A 17,150-nucleotide genomic window follows, 5' to 3' on the forward strand; every position below is an offset into this window, starting at 1 on the left:
GGGCACACTGATTCACTAGTTCTGCTACACAGGCACACACAGACACACCATGTGCCCTAGGAGGTACATCAGCATTAACAACAGGTAGGTACACACAAAGACACCAGCCCTGACCTGCACACCCACAGATAAACACAGTCTACATACAGCTGGGTGGGCACCTGCAGACAGACAAGGCCGGAAAGCGGACCACAGGGCACAGGACCTGACAGTCCAGACACACAGAGAAAAGGCAGCTAGGACGCTGTCGTCCTTCTCTGTCCCACCTCAGCTCCAAGTCACTCGGGCAGCCAACCCTTTGCTCCTTACCGGCAACATAAGCTAGCCAGGTGTGAGCAAGTACTCTATGGTCTGTCAGTCTATTCTCTCACTAAATCCTGACGCAGAAATGGTCACCTCTCGGGTGCCTACGAGGTGAGGGAACAATGGTAGTCATGTTCCTGGTCTCTATCCTCCTCATCTACATAAATATAAACCCCCCCAGCCTTGACTTTCAAGCCCAGATCCTGACTGAGTTTCTGGGGTCTCTGACATCAAATTGCTCACAACACCTACATTTGAGCCTCAACTTCCCACCTCACAACACTTACCCAGATTCCTTCCTGCTGCTTGCCAAGTTGTGTGGCAAAAAACCCAGGAACCAAGCCTCAGCACCCAGGAGGTTGGGCCTATGCCTCACCCCCGCCCTAGGACCCAGATAAGCAGCCTGGCTAAGGTAGGAGGGGCAGGGTGCGGGCGGGCAGGCGGGCAGCCTCTGACTTAAAAGTGGCAGGTGGGGCAGGTTGGGGCTAGTGGTGAGGTGTGTACCTGTGTGTGGGGATGGGGGTGGGGAGGCTGGGCCCAGCATTGCTATGCCAGGTTCATCGTCCCTCTCAGGACGAAGATCCAGGGTAGCCACAGTATCACAGTGATAAGAAGATGTAACAAAGAAAGACTAGGGGTCCTGCCCCCCCAAGTATGCTGCCCCACACCCTCACTCCAAAAGGACCAGCTGCTTCCCACATTCTCCGGGCAAATGTCCTCCTCAAACCAATTCTAGGATACCCGTGTCCCCCCAAACCCTGGGCTTCTGCTCTCAAGAGAAGGAAGGGAGAATCCATGTCCTTGTATGTGGGCTTCGAGCATATATACAGCAGCCAATATCCCTGGAGTCCTGGAGCTCCCTATGCTATCTGGGGGGATCCCAGCCCCCTCCCAGCTCAGATGCCATCTCTAGGACAGATGCCCAGAACCACACCCAGACTCGGCAGCACCACATTTATGCACACAGACACATACAATCACAGAGGCAGGCCAGGGGCTGCCCACCCTGTTTTCTCCTCTTCCTTAGTACCATACTCTTAGAGGACCCACCTGGGCCAGCGTAAGTGGTTCATGCCCACTCGGAGAGGCCAAAGAGAAGCAAGGGTGGGTGGGTGGGGGGCGAGAGCTTTCCTAAAGCACGAGCCCCAGATAAAGGTGCTGTGCAAGCCTGACCTGATGACCTGAGTTTGAATCCTAGGACCCATGTAAAGGTGAAAGGAAAAAATGACTATAAAAATTGTCCTCTGGCCTCCACACACTCACCATGCCATGCACCCACACTGGCAATAAATAAATGCTTTACAACAGGAAGCCACCAGTTCTGGTGGTGCAGGCCAGTAGGATTTGCTGCAGAAGACAGAGGCAGGAGGATCTGGAGTTCGAGGCCAGCCTGGGACACATACAGTCAGGTGGAGGTGGCACATGCCTTTAATCCCAGCACTCGGGAGGCAGAGGCAGGCGGATCTCTGTGAGTTCGAGGCCAGCCAGGTCTACAGAGTGAGTTCCAGGACAGCCAAGGCTACACAGAGAAACCCTGTCTCGAAAAACAACAAAGATGAATAAAAAAATAAAGAGCCACTGAGGAAGACACTATCCTCTAACCTCTGGCCTACGCACAGACACACCCCTGCACAGGCATGCACACACACATACAAAAGTAAGTAAAACTGTGAAAAGCCTCAGAGGTTTCAAAGAAGGTTCCTCTTCACAGTACCAGGATCGTGAGATACTGGTCACTTAGCCTGACTGTTTATCCTGAAGAAGCCCAGGCCCTGTGCACAGCCTCTCCCGCTCGGCCAGCTGGCCTGCCCCTATCTTGGCAGATGCACTGCCCCAGGCAGCGGCGGCCTCCCTGGCAGCGGCGGCCTCCCTGGCATCGGCTCACCAGTCTCTCCATCTCCTGCTCCCGCAGCCGCTCCTGGCGCTGCCGTCGGTGGTACTCCAAGAGATCGTCCTCATTGTCACTGATCTCCGTGATGCTGTTTTTCCTCTCCCTTGAGACAGGCACCCGCAAATCCCCACTAGAAAGCTTCCTCTGAGCACGGGGGCTCTGACGAGGTGAAGCCCCAGTAAGGGAGCCCAGACTATAGGCTGGACTCAGCCTGCCACTGAAGCTCCCTTTGCGAGGTGCCAGGGACTCCCCGAGTGTAGGCGAGGGACTCCGAGTCCTGCGGCCCCGTGCTCCCAGAGTCAGGGAAAAGTCCTCCGGGGAAGTCCCATGGGCTGCCCAGCGCCGGGGTCGGGGACTCTCAGCCACTTCCCTGCTTAGCTTGGGATCTGGGGTAGTCCGGGCTGGCAGTGGGGACAGAGCCCTTCGAGACAGAGAAGGACTCAAGGGGGGCAGTTCTCGCATACTGTCCAGGCCTCGCCGGCCCAAGCGAGGACTCTCAGGAGGCTGGAGCGTACGGGTTGCTGACCCATCTGAAAATGTTCGGCCCACCAGTTGTCGGGAGGGGCTGGTCGTTAACACTCGCTCTGTGCCTGGAGGCTCCCGGAAAGGACTGGGAGGGCGGTCCTGGAGTGTGCCGATCTTGTTGCGGGGAGCAGGAACTGGAGGCTGGAATTTGGGGCTGCCAGGAATACTGGTGGGTTGGCTGCGGGCACCAGAAGGTGGATATTCACTCAGGCTGATAGCCACCACAGGCAACTGCCCACCCAGTCGGGGGCTCTCAGTGGTTCTGCGGGCCTCAGCCAAGACTGTGGCTGCAGGACTGTCGTCAGTCAGAAGACCCCGGAGACCAGGGCTGGGAGGTCTCTCGTGACCCCCTTTCCTGCCCAGCCGGGGACTTTCAGAGGAACGGGTTACACTTGGACGAGACTGCGGGGGCTGCAGAGCCAAATGGTAGCTGGAGGAACGGGCAGGCACCAGTGGGGGCACGGAAGGTCCTGGCTCCTGCCCGCTGGGTGAGTGGCTGGCACAGCTTCCACTGCTGGCTGGTGAGGAGAGCGGAGAGAAAGCTGGAGAGGTGTTCTCATAGCTGGAGCCCATAGACATGGCGCCGGGGCTGGTTGGAGGGGACAACAGGAAGCGCCCGCCATTAGCCATCGGTGACAGTGGGGATGTGGCTGCAGGCTTCTTGCCAGCAGCTCCAGGCTCCTCCAGTACCAACGAGTCCATGATTTCCTGCAGGTCCTTCTCAATAGAGCTCACCAGGGAACTGTGGCTGGCACAGGCTGCAGGTCCTCGGGTTGCAGGCTGCGCCGTGTGGTTCCCGTTCATCAGGCTTTCTGATTCAGCTGAGGGGAAATGCGAAGAGGCCTCAAGCTCTGGGTTTTTGGCTTTAGGGAGCCACACACATGCACAAGCAAGCAAGTACCACCCAACCTCATCCTAGGGCAGTGGGGCCAGAGGAGCCGAGTTCTGGCACCAGCCTGCTCTGCCACTGACCTGTTTTGCAACCTTAGCCAAACTCCCGTGCCCCGTGTTCCCCTCCCACAAAGGAAGATGATAGGGAGGACCTTCCGAATGACTCAGGACAGAGTCAGCAACAATACCAGGTACTTACTTCTAAGTCTAGCTGTTTCTAACTCACCCCAACAGTACCAGTCCTCCTGGCCCTGGCGTCCCCAACTTTCTCTGCCTCTCTTTCAGGAAAAGCAAGTGGGCTCACTGCGAAAGAACGCGGACCTACTATGGAGCTGGCCAGAAGTTCCAGGGCTTCTTAGTCTAAGAGGACACCAGAGCCTCTCAACACGACAGTCAGAGGCTGGGGTCAGGGGCTCCAGGGCTGGATGAGCAGTGAAAGCCATGCCAGCTTATCCAATCCAACACAGGAGAAGGATCTGCTAATGGCCTGTTCCTGGAAGCCTGGCTGAGGAGCCTCGAGGTACAGCTTAGTGTCTCCAATTATTCCATTAAACCACACCAGCAAGAGCTGGCTGGGGCCTGGCCCTAGCCCTTGTCAACCAACCAGGAGTTTAGACTCCTCAGAACCAAGACCCAAACAGCTACAGGAGTGACATGACCAGGCGGGGGTGGGGACCAAGCGAGCCCCCAGGGGACTGAAAGACACAGGAGTAGCGAGTGGAGAAAATGATGGGTTCACACGGCTGACTTTGGGTCCTAATTAGTCAGCGGGGTCGCCGTGTGTTCCAGTGACCACCTGCCTTTCCTGAAGTCACCAGACTCTGTAGGCCACTAACCATCATCCCACCCAGTGAACCTGACACACACGGTCCCCTGCCACAGCCCCAGCATTGGCCCCTCTAGTTCCACAGCCATCTGAATGCCACCGCAGAGCTTAGGGTGGCACACACACACTGCTGGCTTCCCCATCTGTACTCCCCCCCCCCCCCAGGCAGCTGGCTGAGAGGCCTGTGTTGATTCCTAGAACAATCACCAATTCTCCTCTGAGGATCAATAATTCACACACAAGCTGCAGCTGCTCTCTGAGTCATCGGTAGGTTGGCATGGCGTGGCCCGAGGGTTGAGTAGTGCCACCGGGCATGATCACCAGCAGGTGGGACCCAGAGGCTACTAAGGATTCATCATAATATCCAGGTCCCCTTGAATGACGCACTCTGGTGATAGCACAAGAGGGCCAGAGTCCCAGACACTGAGTGGCATCTTCCAAGGCAGCAGGGTTCCAGGCTAACAGAATCTTATATATTAGGCACATAACTTCCCAGCTTGATCCAAACAGCACTGTCTTGGATCTTTTCCAGTGACCCTATGGCCTAGCATTCTCCACCAGTCCATGGCAGGTGGCAGTGAGCCCAGACCATTGGTATTGTCCTGCCCTAACCCTCCAAGAGTAGTTAGAATGGGCAAGGACACATGTCCAAGGGGTGCCACTTACCCAGCCTCGTGTCCCAGCTGGATACTTACCAGAGCCAGGGTTGTAGGAGGGCCCTGGGGCCCGGCCCCCTGCTGGAATCATACTCTTCATCCACTTGGCTTCAGCGGGGTGGTTAAAGCGCAGGAAGGTGGACTGACCCAGACACAACATGCAGCCTGCAGAGAAAGCAATCCCTTAGAAGCCACCCCAGCCACAACGCTAACACGCTTACCCTCAGCTCCCCGCCTGCACTCACACGGTCCGTACAGCGTATCTGACCTGCCTCTCCTCTCCCTGCGATGGAACCCACTGATGAACTCCACAGCAAATGTCAGAGTAGGAAAGATCACTGGCAGATAAGTTCCCAAAATCAGAGTCCTCCCGCTAGCTCCTCACTAGCTACGAAATCTTCAGGTGACGCCACTCCACCTCCAAGCTAGTTCTCTCATAAAAACGGGACACTTGATACTGCAGAGCTCCTAGAGTTATTAAGACCGTACATGTGAAAATTCTCTAGAAGTAGAAAAAGGTTTTCAGAAAAAACAAACACTCAGGAGCTGGAACGATGGCTAGTGGGTTAAGAGCACTTGCTGTTCCTGCGGAAGACTGGGATTTGGTTCCCAGCACCTACAAGGTAGCTCAAAACCAACCGGTAACTCCAGTTCCAAGGGCTGTGATGCTTTCTTCTGAGGTCTGAGGGCACCAGGCATACATGTGGTACCCTTACACACAGGCAAGCAAAACACTGCACATAAAATAAATAAATCTAAAAAACAAAAACAAAAACAACAAAAAACCAACCAACACCAATGTGTCCCTGTGATCTGTTGAACTGCCCCTTAGGTAAAGGGGTTAGTCTGAGAGGCAGCATCTTCCAGAGTCACACACACACACACACACACACACACACACACACACACACACACACAAACAGATATGGTGACAAGTAAAACACCACAGATCAGTCAGGTGCCCTGGTGGGGCTCAGAATTTACTCCAATTCCTTCCTATGCTGCGACTTCAGGAGGGCTACCACCCTCTCTGAGCATCTAGGGAGCAAGCTCTTCACTTTTTTGGACAAAGCATCCCTAGCTGTCTCTTGGTCTGGCATAGAATCTAGCCAGTTCTATGTTACTGGGCTTAGCTTGAGCCAAGCACATTCCCAGGCAAGAGACACAAGCCCAGTCCTGCCCAGGAAGTACGAGTGCATAGAAGGAGGTGGGTATGTGGGAGCCAGAAAACGTAGCCAGGGGCTCAGGAGTGTGCACAGCAGCAGGTGTGCCCACAAGCGCCTAAGCCTGGCTGGCAGGATTCCTCCTCCTGGCCATGCCAGGTGTTTCCAGGCTCCTGCAGAAGACGCTGCACTGGAAGGTGCCAGAGCCCTAGGGCTCTCTACAACCTAGCCTTCCAATTTGTCCACACTCCCAGCCCCAACCTCCTGGCTACCCAATCTGGTGCTACTTAGAGCCCCATGCTTCGTGCCAGTCCGGGCTAAGACTGGCAGGGAAGTCTGCATTCCAGGACGTTGAGGCAGTTCAGCTCAGGGAAGGCTGCAAGGGCAAGGGACATCCCAGGCCAAATGGGTACTTTGACAGGACCCCCCCTCCCCCACTGAGCTCAGAGGCCTGATCCTGAGACCCTGGACATTGAGGGGCTGACAGTCTAAGACGCCCACCCACAGCAGAAAACTATAGCGGACAAAGCCACCCACTACTTTGGCACACCCACAGGCCCTCCCAGGCAGACGGCACCATCAGTTCTAAAGGCTGATGGGTGGTTGAGAGAACAGGGAAAGCCTGCCCTGCCAAGCCACCAATCAGAGGAGCTAATCCCATAGTAATCATAACTGGCATAAATAATAGTCACCCAAGCCATCCACCTAATTACAACTACAGCTGTTTCAGAAAAAGCCAGTCGCCCCTCCCCTTTCAGGCAAATATTTAACAGTCTAATTAATGATGAGTTTTAAGGGTCTAGACAGATTCACTCAACTCGAGGGCGATGGGGGCAAGGGGCTGTGGCTGACCACACAGTCTAAACTGGGCAGCAGGTGGAGTCTATCCAAACAGTGCCAGAGCCACCCAAGGAGCACTGGGTAGCTAGGGACCCTCTACCCTGGCACCTGCAGCCTGGAGTCACTGCGCTGCCCTGCCCCCCACAGGGGGTGTGGCCATGTTGCTCTGGGCTATAAATAGTGGTGCCAGGCACTGGCGCTGTATTAATAGAGTGGGCAGGAGGGCAGCGGAACAGAGACCAGAGGAGCTCTGGCCCAAATTAACTTACTATTTGTACTCAGGGGCCCCAGGCATTGCTCCAGCACTGGCACCTCCTGCCCCCAGCAACCTGAATAGCCCGTCTGTGTTAGGAAGCCCCTCTCTGCTCAGACCCCACATCCCCAGGACTAGCTCTCTCCAGAACCCCAGGAAACCCTGACCATCCAACCAGAGTCAAAGTCCCTGCTTTGTCCTCCCTGCCTAGAAGGACTCAGGGTCCAGCGGTGTACAGGTGGGTGGAGGAGCTGCACATCTGGAGGGAAAACACTGGGCAAAGGAGAGGGTGGATCCCGTTTGTGAGATGCAGAAGGGAAACACCCCACGCAGACTCACACACGGACACTCAGACACCATACAGGCTCACGGCCATATGGGCAGACATGCTGCACACTCGGAGCGACAGCCACTGCCCGGCTGGCCACACAAATAGAATGGACTGGCCAAAGGGAAGTTGGGTGATGGGAGAATGGGAGAAAGACCGTGGCTCTTCCCATCGGAGACGCTTTTAGTCATAGCACAGGCTCCCTCAACCTAAGCAGGACCCCTCAACAGGCTCCGGAGGCGGGTCCCATGGAGCAGACTGCTTCCCCAGTGGTGGGCAAGATGGGGTCTGCACAGCCACTCAATAACTCGGACCCCCACTCAAAGACGTTCTGAGCACAACCACCGTCAGGCTCACAGCCTCAGGCTCCCAAAGAGGGGCGAGGACCCCATTCTCTTCGTTGCGTCCACCCTTCCCAGGACGCCCCTCCCAGCCGGAGCGTCTACGCCCGGTTGCCTGGGGCAGTGGCTGGCCGGGCTGAGGACTCACCGCTGAACCCGGACCTCCAGACCGTTGGCTCTCCCACTAGCCCGGGCCCTGCAGGTCGCCCGCCTGCCCTGGGCCTTTGAGCGGGCGGGCCGACCTCCCGCGCCGCCGGCTCCAGGCGCGGTGCTAGCAGCCAGGCAGCGAGCAGCCGCCAATGCCCGGGGAGGGGCGGGCCGGCCACCAGTGGCGGGGGAAGGGAGCCAGAGAGGGAGGGACAAAGGCGAGGAGGAGGGGAAGAGGAAGTGATGGAGGAGAAGAGTGTGGAGCTGGATGGAGTGGGCGGGGTGGGAGGGAGGATGCCACCAGGCGGCGGGCTGGGGAATCCGCGCTTGGGGCTGGAGGGATAGTGGGACAGGCAGGAGAGGTTCCCAGGAAGATGACGCTGGAAGTTAAGTTGAGAGGTAAACAGAGGCCAGAAGATGGAGAGCCAGAGGTCGGAGTGATCCTAGGCTCTGTCTCACCTAGAGTAGGAAGCCTGTGACTGAAGCCCATGCATGGCTGGGGGCCAGTGTCACCTTGGGGCAGTCACAACTTCTGGCCTGGTGGCCTTGGATTCCTTATCCACTGAATGCGGAGGATGGCCTCAGTGACAGCAGAAGACACTTTAGGACTCCATAGAGGAGGGAGAAAAGAGTAGGAATCCCCCATGGGGTCCAGCTATGGTCACTAGGGTCAGCTATGACCCTCAGTCCAACACTGTGTGACAAGGTCACCCTGGATTGAATGTTCAGGCCAAGGCAGTGTTCTGTGCAATGCAAGCAACACTCATCTCAGCTCCTGTCACCACCTAGCTGCTTTTTCTTCTGGCCCTCACCCACCAGGGCTCACCCCCATTGACCCAGGCTGCATGGTATCCTTCTCCAGAGCCAGCCCACAGGCCAGCCCTCCTTTTTCTTATGTGGTAGCTGCAGCAAAGGGCTGTGCCCATATTAAGACCCCTTTCTGGGAGGTAGTAGTGGGCGTCTTTAATCTCAGCACTCGGGAGGCAGAGACAGGAGGATCACTGTGAGTTTGAGGCCAGCCTGGTCTACAGAGTTAGTTCGAGGACCGCCAAAACTACACAAAGAAGCCCTCTTTCGAAAAACCAGGAGAGAGAGATAGACAGACAGACAGACAGGCCTTTCTGGGGCTGAAAAGATGGTTCAGTGTTTAGGAGCACTGGCTGTTCTCCTAGAGGACCTGGGTTCAATTCCCAGCACCCACACAGCACTTTATAACTGTAACTCTAGTTCCAGGGGATCCACCTCCCTCTTCTGGGCATTCTGTGGACACTAGGCACACATATGGTATACAGACATACATGTAGGCAAAACATTCATATACATAAAATGATATATATTTTTAAATTTAAAGACCCTTGCTGTCTGGAGCCCCCACGGTCAAGCAAACAAACATTATGAACCAGACTGGTACATACCACCTCGCTGGGGCCCCAGGGAGTTACTTTTAACCTAGAGACCTGGTCCTGTACGCCAGACCCTCACAAGACAACTCAGACACACTGTGTACTTAGCGGCCCGGGAAGTTCCAACTGTCATCTCCAATACACACCAACACTGCCCAGTCACACTGACACCCCCTCAGCCAGGCGCACACTGAGCCAAACAAACACCCACATTATACACGCTCTATCACACACAGTTATTGTCACATTTCCACATCCCCAGCCCTCTCCCCTCTTAGTTACAGACTTATTTGAGCAGAGCCAGCCTTTCAAATCAGCCCCTGGGGGGACTCTGAAATAAAAAGCCAGCTTCCTTAGAGAAATAAGGAGAGAATTTTCCATTCTTGTTGAATAGGTCACTGCTGCACCCACTCACTCACTCACTGACATACTATACATGCCCACGTGCAAACACACACCAACACACTCACAGGTACACAGGAAACTTATTTCCCTTCTGAAGAAAAAAAAAAAAGAAGAAGAACCATGTAGGGTCAAACGTAAAATGAAGGAAGGCGTTAGAAACAGACTCCCCAGGAAGAGTGAGTCACCCGTCTGGAAACTGTGATGGCCAGCTGGACAGACCCAGGCAGCCGGGGCTAGGCTGCCAGTGAGAAAGGGTGCAAGGGGCAGGCACAAGGAGCTGGGAGCTCCCAGCCTTCACTCCTGCTCTCCTTCCCTTGAGTTTCCCTAGTAAAGATCGTTATCAGTCCTAACAGAGAGCGTGGAGGCTCCCTGCCCAGTTCACGGAAGGAATAACATAACTGGAGGAAGAGGGTGAGCCTGAAGCCCTGGATCACAGGATGGCAGCTGGCGCCCCAGGAATCCTGGCTATCCCGGAGCTCCTTCCCACCGATGGGAGGATTTAAGACAGTGGCAGCTCCTGGTGGGAGTCGATGGGGGAACCTACTGTCTAGACAGCCCAGGCCCTGAGCTGTGTGGCTCTCTGGAATCTCTCTTCCTTACTCCCCTCCCAAATCTTTCATGTGGTTTGGTGCTGTGGTCCTAGGGTGGAGCAGCCTAGACCCCAGATTGAGATGCCTCCGCCTCATTTCCTTGGTCCCTCTCCCAGCTCCACCCCTTGCTCTGTAGAGAAGAGGGCAGCATGGAATGTGCCAAGATGCCTGGGTACAGGGGTGGCTCCCTCACATGTTCATTTCTCTAGGCTAAAGGTTGCCATCTGTTTTCTGGTCTCCTCCCCCTCCCCTGGCCCAAGCATACTCCTGACTAGAAGAGCCTGTCACTACCATCTCTGCTTGCCATGAAGCACGCCATTCCAAGCTGCCTATGGCTGGGCATAGTGCCCAGAATGATGTTTCTTCTAGGGCCTGGCCCAACGAAAGAAGGCTTCTTGTTATTCCCAAGATGTCCTTTTACCTCTCAAAGAAGATACCCCCGTATAAGGACAGAGTAGATAGACAATATGCCCGGAAAAAAAGTGTGTGTGTATGTGTGTGTACATGCTGAACCCAGGGCCTTGTGCTGCTAGATAAGTGCTCTACCACTGAGCTACACTCCCAGGCCTCTGTGATCTTCTTGTACACATGCCATGCCACGGAGTTCTCACAGACAACACAGAAATACGCACATAGACATTTCAGTGCCATCTGAGTTCACCCACCACCCATTTGAATACACTGGTCTGTAAACACAAGGAAAGACGCAAATAAACACCAAAACACACAAGCCCAGAGACACAAACATATCCGGAGATACATAAACACAGTCCAGTTACCCAGACACACAGAGATAGCACATGCACCCCCGCACCACCCAGTAACCAAGGAAACGCACTCCCAAGAATGTCCGGACTGGGGCCAGGCAGGGCTGGGCTTGGTGCCTTGCTCCAGCGATGAGACAAGGAAACCCTCAGCTCCTCGAAGCCAAGGGGGGCGGGGGGCTAGGAAGAACACCCATTCCTTTGTGTCTCCGCCTACCCTGCCAAGCTTCAGAAACAGGCGAGCCCAGACAAGAAGACTGGGTTGGGGGGGGGGGGGGAGTTTAGGGTCAGAAGAGAGTAGGAGGGTATATACTTGGCAAGATGGGCTTCTGGCCTCAGGAAAGTGGGGTCACTAGGGCCACAGGAAATGCTTAAGAATCCCACCGTGGCCTTAGTCCCTCTCTCTTCCCAAGAGCTAAATGATGCCCTAGGAAGATGGACCACGGCATTAATGTGTCCACCCCATTCGCTATCCATAGGGCAAGAATGCTTTTACTCCAGGGAAATGATGGCCTTGGGGAGTGTAAGACAGGGGCCAGGAGGTCTCAGAATTTGCCCCGTTTCTTCCTTTGATGCTCTGTGTCTCACTGACATATCCCTGAATCCTGGAGCAGATGCTCTCCCTGACCCTGAACAGGACTGCCAGGGACGGGACAGCATCACAGCCAAAGCTGCAGCTTGTGAGGACTCCTCTCGCTCAGAGTGAGAGACCCTGAACCCCAGCAGAAGACAGGTATGCCCCCAGCCACTGGGGGACTGGCCTCCAGGAAACATGTTATCCATGGTCTGCCAACCACACATTGGGAGCAGAAGGGGTGAGCGGGGCCTAGTTAACTCCTACGCCAGAGGCAAAGAAAGTGGCCCTGAAGACCCCCACGGAGCTTGGGTAACAGTGGAGTGGGTGAGACTTCCCCTGTAAAGGGGCTTCTAGCCAGTGGGCTTCTGCTTAGAGCCAGGTTCAACACCAAGCCTCCATCCTTACTTATAAGAACCTGATTCACAGAGATCCTCCTGCTTCTGCCGCCGGAGTGCTGGGATTAAAGCTGTGTGCCATCACACACATCTAAGTCCCTTAATAAAAAGGCTCACAAATGGCGGGGTGTGGTGGAACACACCTTTAATCCCAGCACCCAGGAGGCAGGGGCTGGTGGATCTCTGTGAATCTCAGGCCAGCCTGGTCTACAGAGTGAGTTCCAGGACAGCCAGAAATACACAGAGAAACCCTGTCTTGAAAAACCAAAAATAAATAAACAAATAAATAAAATACAACTCACAAATGACCTAATGATGCTTAGTGCCTATTTCCAAGGAGAATATATCTGGCCTATTCAAAGTACTGCCTAGCCGGCCCTTACCTGCCTAGGAACCATGGTAATTAGGAGACTTTACACACCAGGGCCTCCCTTCCCAACAGAGCAGCCAGGTGCCTTAGGAAACAAAGGAGTAGCCACATCCATGACCCCAAGCTACTGTGCAGCAGGAACAGGCACGTCCTCAGATTTTTCCACCAGAGTCTGCCCTTGCCCCATCCCCTCGGGAGATTTCATCCTCTAAGGCATCTCAAAACAACTTCCTCTTGACATCACCGGACACCTCTGGTCCTTCCTCACTGCTGCTCCACTAGTCCTTCCTTACAATTAAAGGCCACACTATATCCAGGCCCCGACAGCAGGAATTAAAACCTCTTCTCTCCATGTAGTGTGTGAAGAGTGAGGGAAAAATAAAAGAGGTCTAGGAAAGTCTGGATGCTGGGGTGGGGTGGGGTGGGGTGCGCTTCAAGACTTCTGACATCGACACTGAACTAGTACAGCTAGTCATCCGGCTGACACAGGAACCACTGCAGCAGGCTTCCCCACTTACCTAACATGCACAAGCTATGAAACAGAGACCCCCTTGTTGGTGTGGAGATATCAAACCTTACCCTGAGTGAGCCGGGTAGGCTGCCGAACAGGGAGCCCATCGATAGTGCAGGTGTTGCCGCAAGGGTACAGGGTGAGAGTGCCCCTCAGATTCTCGATGTAGCAGTGCTCTGGAGCCAGGCCTGGACCCTGCAGCGAGATATCCCTGGCTGCGGAGCCAATCACTGTCCTCCCTGGAGACACAAACGGAGTCAGAATGGTCACTCAGGCTAAGAAGTCAAGGAGACGGCAATGGGGCCCCTGTGGAAATGTATTTCTATCTCCTACTTGTGTTGAGACTCTGCCCTGGTCTGGCTATCCCTAGTACGTCCTCGCTGGAGCCAGTAAGTGGTAGAAACTCCTCCCAAGTGCGAAAACTCTGTGTCTGGGTGGGATGATCCATAGAGGGGCCAAAGAACTCAGACACCTCAGCAGCAGAGAAGGGGAACCTCCATCTGTTCCCCTGTCTCCCTTTTTCTCCTCTTTCCTACTCTCCTGTTGTGGTGGTATTGTGTTCCCCAAAATATTGTGCACCCTAATAAACTTATCTGGGGTCAGAGACAGAACAGCCACAATATTAAACATAGAGGATAGGCAATGGTGGCACATGCCTTTAATCCTAGCACTCCAGAGGTAGAAATCCCTCTGGATCTCTGTGAGTTCAAGGCCACGTTGGAAACAGCCAGGCATGGTGACACACGCCTTTAATCCCAGGGAGTGATGGTAGAAGGCAGAAAGATATATAAGGCGTGAGGACCAGAAACTAGAAGCATTTGGCTGGTTAAGCTTTTAGGCTTCTAGCAGCACAGTTCAGCTGAGAGCCATTCGGATATGAGGACACAGAGGCTTCCAGTCTGAGGAAACAAGACCAGCTGAGGATCCGGTGAGGTGAGGTACCTGTGGCTTGTTCTGGTTCTCTGATCTTCCAGTTCAACCCAATACCTGGCTCAGGTTTGATTTTATTAATAAGAACTTTTAAGATTCCTGCTACATCCTGTCTTCTTAGAAATGCCCCCTTCTCTCTAGTCCTTCTGTTACCAAAGACCTCCTCTCTCCCGTTCTTGTTCTCTCTCTCTCTCTCTCTCTCTCTCTCTCTCTCTCTCTCTCTCTCTCTCTCTCTCCAGTGTGGCCTCTCCCCTCCATCCCTCCCTGGTAGAGCCCCCGGGACTGGCATTTGGAGAATGTGGGGAATGCAGCATCACCCAGGCAACAGGTGCCGCCAGGAAGGGAGAAGGGCAGGCAAAAGCCGTGCCAGGGCCTCCTCTCAGGATATGTGCCCTCGGTTCCCATTTTCTCATGTTCCACATTGTTGTCTCCCATGCCAGGCATCATCCTGGAGCAAGGTCAGGGGTGGCGGCTCACTTCTTGACCCCCACAGGTTACTAAAAGCCAGTTTACCTGCCAAAGAAGGCAGACAGTCAAGGAGGCAGAGACGAGGCAAGCTTGGCTTGCACAAGGCACAAGGGTCCCCACACGTACAGCCTCCAGGGCAGGAATGCCTTCCGTGATGGAGAGGGCAGACGCCATGCCCCGCCAGCTCTTAGCTTACCTTCCTCCAGCGGCAGGAGCGTGATGGCAGTGCTGAGCCTGCCGCTGCCCAGGCTCACCAGATGAGGTTTGTCCGTCTGCACCTTGAGTCCTTTGCCTGTCTCAATCAGGTCCAGTGGACCTTTCTGCAGGTAAAGTGGGTGGAAGGTGAGGCTTAGAGACTCCAGGCCAGGACCTGAGCACTCTACTCCCAGTTCCACCCACACGCACTCCAGCCCCTGGCCTGCTCCGAAAGACTCTTGAGGTGGGTCAAAGTCAGCACAAAAATCTTACGCCGAGCATTACTGCACTAAGTTCTAATTACATCCGAATCTGGGCCACGAGAGCTCGTCCCACTGGATTTATCTCAAGCCCAGGCTCAACTGCCCCTTTTGTTTATGAAAACAGAAACAAGGAGGGGGGGCACTGCAGCTAGTAGGAGGGGACTCAGTAGAGGAGGGCCAGTCTAGCTCCTAGCAGGCTTGGTCGTGGCTAAACTGAACTACAAGGGAGGGTGATGCACGAACCAGGAGAGTGATCCGGCCAGAGGGACTCTGTAAACCGATTTCAGACTTTCACAGAGGTGTTTCGGGCTGAACCAATTAACCTGACGCGGATCAACACTGAGCTGGTAAGAGGCTTGCAATTAGGGATGGGCGGCAGGCAAAATACTGCTGCTCTCATCCGTGGACTTGGACGACCGATGGGTAAAAGAGATGAACCCAAGGCTGGAGAAATGATGCAATGGTTTAAGTGTGTTCTACTCTTGCAGAGGACCCCAGTTCAGTTCTCAGCATGCACATCAGAAGGTTCCTATCATTCCAGCCCCAGAGGTATCCGAGTCCCCTGCCCTCCTTGGACTTCACATGCATATTCCCTCACACATAAACATAATTCAAAATAAAAATAAAACTTAAAAAGAAAAGATCTGAACCCACCCTCACCAGGAGCCCTCTTTTTTTTTTTTTTTTTTTTTTTTTTTTGGTTTTTCGAGACAGGGTTTCTCTGTGTAGTTTTGGTTCCTGTCCTGGATCTCACTCTGTAGACCAGGCTGGCCTCGAACTTACAGAGATCTGCCTGGCTCTGCCTCCCAAGTGCTGGGATTAAAGGCATGTGCCACCACCGCCCGGCACCAGGAACCCTCAGCCTATGGCCCCAGCCCACGTACCTGCACCACAGCCTCGGTCTTACATGCAGGGCCTAGCTGGTTCCTGCTGAGAGTGTCCATGGTCCTGGGCTTCTAGGGCTCCTGGGAACATAGTAAAAAGCAGGTAAGTGGGAAGGTAAGGGATGAAAAAGGAGAGAAATGGGTTCTTTAACTTTTTTCTTTTAATTAATTTTTCTCGTTGGTGTTTTGCCATGAGTGTTATCCCCTGGAATGGGACATGAGTGTTATCCCCTGGAATGGGAGTTACAGACAGTTTTGAGCTGCCATGTGAGTGCTGGGGAATTGAACCCCAGGTTCCCTGGAAGAACAGTCAGTGCTCTTAACCTCTGAGCCATCTCTCCAGTCCAAGAAATGGGTTCTTGTGGCAGGGTTCTCAGGGCAAAGCCAGCACCAGCCACTGTTATCCCCAGTACACACACATATAGGAAAGGTGGAGAAAAGCTAAGGAGCTTGGGGGAGGAGGGAACAGAGGGAACACATCCTCTGCCTACATTCAGTTCCCAGCTACAGCACATGGACACTACACCACGCCAGTCCTGATCCTTGCGACCACAAGCACAAACAGCCCTATAGATCTAACCCACACTTCTGCGTTTTCTTGCTCTATAATTCCCAGATCCTGGGACTTAGCCGCAGAGGACACCTGCCACCCTATCCCCCAGCCATCTGGAGCCTTAAACAGAGCAGGCAGGGCCTACCAAGAGAAGAACAAAGTCCAAGGGAGCCCCTCCAAGGACACTGACAGCGGGAGACCAGCCAGGTGGGTATCAGGGCTGATCTGAGTGCAACCCCTCCCCCAACCTTTCCTCGTCCTCCTCTCCCTTTGTCTTTTTCCCCAAGGGTCTTAATAGGATGTTTTCTTAAAGGAGACAGAGAGGAGAAACCCAGACATTCCTGTCATGTCTGTATGTCTCAGCTCCTGCACTTTTCTTTCATAGAAAGCTACCTCTCTTCATATAATTAGCTATGAAATCTCAGTACCAGGTGTCGAAGACTCTGGGCTCTTCACTGGCAGAGTCCAGAACCCAGACTTGAATCCCCTGCCTATCTATTACACCTCGATAGATCTGTCAGTTACATTTTTATAAAGTATTTGAAGACCAAGTAGTATACTATGCTGCACCTCGTGCAAAGCACTCTGGGAATGGCACCTACTGAGAGCTGTGTAACTTTGAAGTCTGGGCCCCTGACCACCCCACTACCCCCTCCTCGTTCCCAGGTTTATGATTTT

At 54.2% G+C, this 17,150-nt stretch overlaps 1 protein-coding gene across 5 annotated transcripts in view; it reads right to left on the reverse strand.

The window, feature by feature from the left end:
- The window catches only part of Phldb1 (pleckstrin homology like domain family B member 1), a 46,065-nt gene that overhangs the window by 24,566 nt on the left and 4,349 nt on the right, over positions 1-17,150 (reverse strand). For all 5 annotated transcript variants that reach the window (XM_059267727.1, XM_059267726.1, XM_059267725.1 and 2 more), the window contains exons 2-6: positions 15,920-16,000; positions 14,774-14,897; positions 13,248-13,418; positions 5,132-5,257; positions 2,189-3,540 (exon numbers count right to left, since the gene is read on the reverse strand). In XM_059267727.1, coding sequence (XP_059123710.1) covers positions 2,189-3,540; positions 5,132-5,257; positions 13,248-13,418; positions 14,774-14,897; positions 15,920-15,979 — 1,833 coding nt within the window. In that variant the 5' untranslated portion in view covers positions 15,980-16,000. The remainder of the gene's footprint in view (positions 1-2,188; positions 3,541-5,131; positions 5,258-13,247; positions 13,419-14,773; positions 14,898-15,919; positions 16,001-17,150) is intronic.

The sequence above is a fragment of the Peromyscus eremicus genome, chromosome 7 (genome assembly GCF_949786415.1).
Source record: "Peromyscus eremicus chromosome 7, PerEre_H2_v1, whole genome shotgun sequence".
Lineage (NCBI taxonomy): Eukaryota > Metazoa > Chordata > Mammalia > Rodentia > Cricetidae > Peromyscus > Peromyscus eremicus.